The sequence below is a fragment of the Engraulis encrasicolus genome, chromosome 18, assembly GCF_034702125.1.
Source record: "Engraulis encrasicolus isolate BLACKSEA-1 chromosome 18, IST_EnEncr_1.0, whole genome shotgun sequence".
NCBI classification, from domain to species: domain Eukaryota; kingdom Metazoa; phylum Chordata; class Actinopteri; order Clupeiformes; family Engraulidae; genus Engraulis; species Engraulis encrasicolus.
In genome coordinates, this window is record NC_085874.1 from 43,021,791 (window position 1) to 43,026,790 (window position 5,000).

Here is a 5,000-nt window from a genome sequence, read left to right on the forward strand (position 1 = left end):
CACACACACACACAGAATGTCCAAAGGATAGATGGATAACATTTCAGACAGTAATGTTCCTCAGCAGTCCTGCAAATTCAAAAGTCTAATGGCCTGGTGGTAAACGCTCTTGGCCAGTCTTTCAGTGCGGCTCTGAAGGGACCTGTACCTTCTACCTGAGGGTAGCTGTTGGAACAGATGGTAGGCAGGATGGTGGCTGTCACGCAGGATGTTATGCACTCTCCGTAGACAGCGTGTGGTGTAGATGGTACTAATCTCTGGGAGAGGCATTCCAGTGATTTTCCCTGCTGTTTTCACCACACACAGCAGCGTCGGTGGCGTCGTTGGAGGACCGCAAGAAGGAGAACTTCCAGCGTGGCAGCGCAGAGCTGGAGAAGCGGCGGCTGGCCCTGCAGGAGGAAGCCCGGAGGGAGGAGGAGAGGAGGGAGGAGGTGCGCAGGGAGGAGGCGCGGCAGAGGCAGCTGCGCGAGGCACGCCACCAGGAGGCGCTGCGGGCACAGGAGCAGGAGAGGAGGAGGCAGCGCGAGAGGGAGCTGGAGAGGCAGAGGGAGGAGGAGAGGAGGAGAGAGGAGCAGAGGATAGAGGTATGGAGCCATGTACACACACACACACACACACACACACACACACACACACACACACACACACACACACACACACACAATGGGCAGGAGGAGAGAGGAGCAGAGGATAGAGGTACTATGGAGTCGTATGTACACACACACACACACACACACACACACACACACACACACACACACACACACACACACACACACACACACACACACACACACACACACACACACACACACACACACACACACACACACACTGGGCAGGAGGAGAGAGGAGCAGAGGATAGAGGTATGGAGCCATATACACACACACACACACACACACACACACACACACACACACACACACACACACACACACACACACACACACACACACACACACATACACACACACACACACACACACACACACACACACAGGAGTGGGAGAGGGAATGACGTATGGAGTCATACAGAGAGAAGGGCAACACACATTTTCTTCTAACCACTTCATCATCATGCCCTCATACTCTCTCTCTCTCTCTCTCTCTCTCTCTCTCTCTCTCTCTCTCTCTCTCTCTCTCTCTCTCTCTCTCTCTCTCTCTCCCTCTATCTCTTTTCCTCACGCCTCCCCCCCGCTCCCTCTCTCTCTCTCTCCCCCCTCTATCTCATTTCCTCCCTCCCCCCGCTCTCTCTCTCTCTCTCTCCCTCTATCTCTTTTCCTCACGCCTCCCCCCCGCTCCCTCTCTCTCTCTCTCCCTCTCTCCCCTCCTCTATCTCTCCCCCCCTCTCTCTCCCCCCCTCTTTCTCTCCCCCTCTATCTCTCCCCCCCCGCTCCCTCTCTCTCTCCCCCCCTCTCCATCTGCCAGGCGGAGCGTCAGGAGCTCCAGAGGAGGCGTCAGCAGGAGCAGGAGGAGATCAGCAGGCTGAAGGCTCGCAAGCGGACCCTGCAGCTGGAACTGGAGGCCGTGGTACACACACACACACACACACACACACACACACACACACACACACACGCTCGCAAGAGGACCCTGCAGCTGGAACTGGAGGCCATGGTACACACACACACACACACACACACACACACACACACACACACACACACACGCTCACAAGCGGACCCTTCAGCTGGAACTGGAGGCCGTGGTACACACACACACCCGCACACACACGCACACACACGCACACACACACGCACACACACACACACACACGCACACACACGCGCACACAAACACACACACACACACACACACACACACACACACACACACACACACACACACACACACACAGTCAGAAGAGACTGTTATCTTCAGGGCATCCATCCCAAGTAAGGTCAAGGTTCCTCATGCCACCCAAAGCCACATTGGCCATTGCCTGCAAACCTCCCCCTTTGGCAGCTGTTTGAGGGGATTAAAGTGAGGTGGTTCTTGGATATTTCAGAACGCCGTGGAGAGTCGGTCAGAACTCTTATGAATGCACATGAGTCCGTTATTTCCTTAAGTGAATGTTCTTTTATTCTTGAAGAAGGGATTACAACTTAGATAGCCATTGGGCTTGATGAAAGGACTGTATAGTTGCTTTGGGTGTGACTGTGTGTGTGGTCTAAAGAAAGAAATACAATAAAGTATAATGAGTATCCGGAAGGAATTACCTCAGCTACATATACAGACGAGCTACATAACCGAGTGGCCAGATAAGGTGCCTAACGCACGGCAGCATCAATATGACACACAAATATCTCGACTGAAACATAAAAGGCACTTCTTCTCTTCTTACTTCAAATTACTTACAAGAAATCTAAATAAAGACTGCATTTACGGCAGAGCGATTTCACTCGGCAAACAATTATCTAGGCATACGTTACGAGTTCAAACATTCAAACAGTAACGTCTCACTCGACTGACATTCGACATTTAAACTTACATTCGGCACAAAATCACCGTCTAAATATTAATAACAAACATACAAGACATGACAGCATTACTCACTGTTTTCAGGACGCACACTTCTTGACTTAAACAGCAAACTAAATGGCTAAAACATGTCAAGTAAACTTCACACTTAAAACTTAGCGGACAGCTCCGAGCTGCGCTGGCATCTTCTTCCTGGCACTGCAAGCTCGCGCAGCCAACGTTCTCAATCAGAATGCGCTCTCGCGCTCAGTCCAAAGCTGCGTTAAAGGGCCAGCCGCCCTTTTTAACAGCAGCAGTTACGCACCTCATTAGTGGTTGCCGGGACTCGGAATAAAAACTAGGGTATTTCGTCCGGACGTGCCTACAGTACGTCACTGGTGATGCGCGTCCTCGTTGCCGAACTGCAGTGGGCACTGCACTGGGACTCACTAGTTTCAAACAAGCGATTTAGGGTTAGGTTTAGGGTTAAGGTTAGGGTTAGGTTCTTTGCTTAATAAGTCATCTTTCTTGAATGGCCGTAAGGCCTTTAAGGCACTGGCAACAAGGGTTTACAATTGATGGCACTATTGTCACGCTTGGGTTGAATGGGGATTGAACCTGGGACCCTTGGCTTGATCCTCGGGTTAGGTTTAGGGTAAAGGTTAGGTTTAGGGTTAAGGTTAGGGTTAGGTTTAGGGTTAAGGTTAGGGTTAGGTTTAGGGTTAAGGTTAGGTTTAGGGTTAAGATTAGGGACGTTATGGACAGTTGTCATGTCGACGAATCAAACGTCGTCGGCAACAAGGATGATCATCGCTATTGTGATGAAGGCACGTAATACCACCTCCGGACGAAACAACCTAGAATTTCATTGTCCCAGTAGTGGTTGCCAACCCTTTTCTGCTGGCACTCCCTTTTGGACCTAAGAATATTTTCACATATTTCAAAGGCCATGTTTTGTCCCTTGATATTCCCTGAATTGTAATGTGAAAATAGTAAATGCATTTGTTAACCATATAAGTGGATACTGTTACTAGCGATTCATGGAATGGTTATATATACTGTATATATATATCATATGAAGGCATTACAGTGTATTTACAGGGTGTACACATTGCAAACAGTTGCTGATTGCTGATGGTGAATTACTCTGATTCCTGCAGAGCAAGAGTGGATCTTTCAAGAGGGAGTCAAGATATGCTGGCCATCCATATTCTTTCTAACTGCATTCCTCCTTTCCTCCTCTTCCTCCCCCTCTTCTCTTCCTCTTCGATATCCTCCTCCTCTTCTTCTTCTGCCTCCTCCTCCCTCTCTGCATTCCTCTCCTCCTCCTCCCTCTCCTCCCTATCTTCTTCTTCCTCCTCCCTGTCTGCATTCCTCTTCTTCACCTCCTCCTCTTCTTTCTTCCTCTCCTCCCTGTCATACAGTCCTCCTCCTCTTCCTCTTTCACCTCCTCTGCCTCCTCCTCCATCTCCTCTTCCTCCTCCTCCTCCTCCCCTGACTCCTCCTCATCATCCTCCTCTTTCTCCCCCTCCTCATCTTCCTCCTCTTCTACTTCTCTGTGCCAAATTGCCCTTCTTCCTCCTTCGCCTCCTTCCTCTCCTCCTCCTCTTCCTCTCCTCCTGGCTCAGTCTTGCATTCCTTCACTTGTCCTTTTCCCATCTCAGTCTCCTGCCCTTTAAATAAGAGAGGGAGAGAGGGAGAGAGTGAGAGCGTGAGAGAGTGAGAGAGAGAGAGAGAGAGAGAGAGCGAGAAAGAGAGAGAGAGAGACAGAGAGACAGAGAGAGAGAGAGAGAGAGAGAGAGAGAGAGAGAGAGAGAGAGAGAGAGAGAGAGAGAGAGACAGACAGACAGACAGACAGACAGACAGACAGACAGACAGACAGACAGACAGACAGACAGACAGACAGACAGACAGACAGAAGAATGTCAGAATGTCAAGCCTCCACTGTAGATCCCGAATGGATTGTGGAATTCAAGATGGCCGTCCTCTGAGACCCAACAGGACCATGATGCTCCTCTTGGATGAGCAATGAACTAGTGCTGTGTTGTTCAAACTTTTTCAGACAGAGGACCACTTTCAGGGACCATCTGTCAACTGAATTGACAGTTGAGGGGTGCTAATTTGACACTGCTAATTTCGATGTAGATCACTCACTTTTTATTTACCTTACAAGTCTTATTGCGGTGAAAATAAGACTTCAACTATGTTTAGCTTTGTATTTATGTTATAAATATAGCCTACTGCTTGCTCGTCTTGGAAAAGTAGAAATCCCCTCGCGGACCACCTAAGCTCTTTCGCGGACCACCAGTGGTCCCTGGACCACACTTTGAGTATCACTGCACTAGTGGCTTAGTGAGGGCTTTACATTCATTTGGCCAAATCTGAACCTTCCACTGAAAAAACAGTACATGATATAATTCAGCCGCCACTCAACATTATTTTGAAATCATATATATCAGCCACCTCCAGCCACATTTATAAACCAGTCCAGCATTTGGCTGGTGCGGCTGCGGAATTTTTTAAATTCATATTTTTATTC

At 49.2% G+C, this 5,000-nt stretch overlaps 1 protein-coding gene across 1 annotated transcript in view; it reads left to right on the forward strand.

Annotated features, from left to right (window-relative positions):
* The window catches only part of itsn2a (intersectin 2a), a 135,755-nt gene that overhangs the window by 62,011 nt on the left and 68,744 nt on the right, over nucleotides 1-5,000 (forward strand). Inside the window, exons 12-13 of the mRNA XM_063222197.1 lie at nucleotides 310-584; nucleotides 1,430-1,531. Coding sequence (XP_063078267.1) covers nucleotides 310-584; nucleotides 1,430-1,531 — 377 coding nt within the window. The remainder of the gene's footprint in view (nucleotides 1-309; nucleotides 585-1,429; nucleotides 1,532-5,000) is intronic.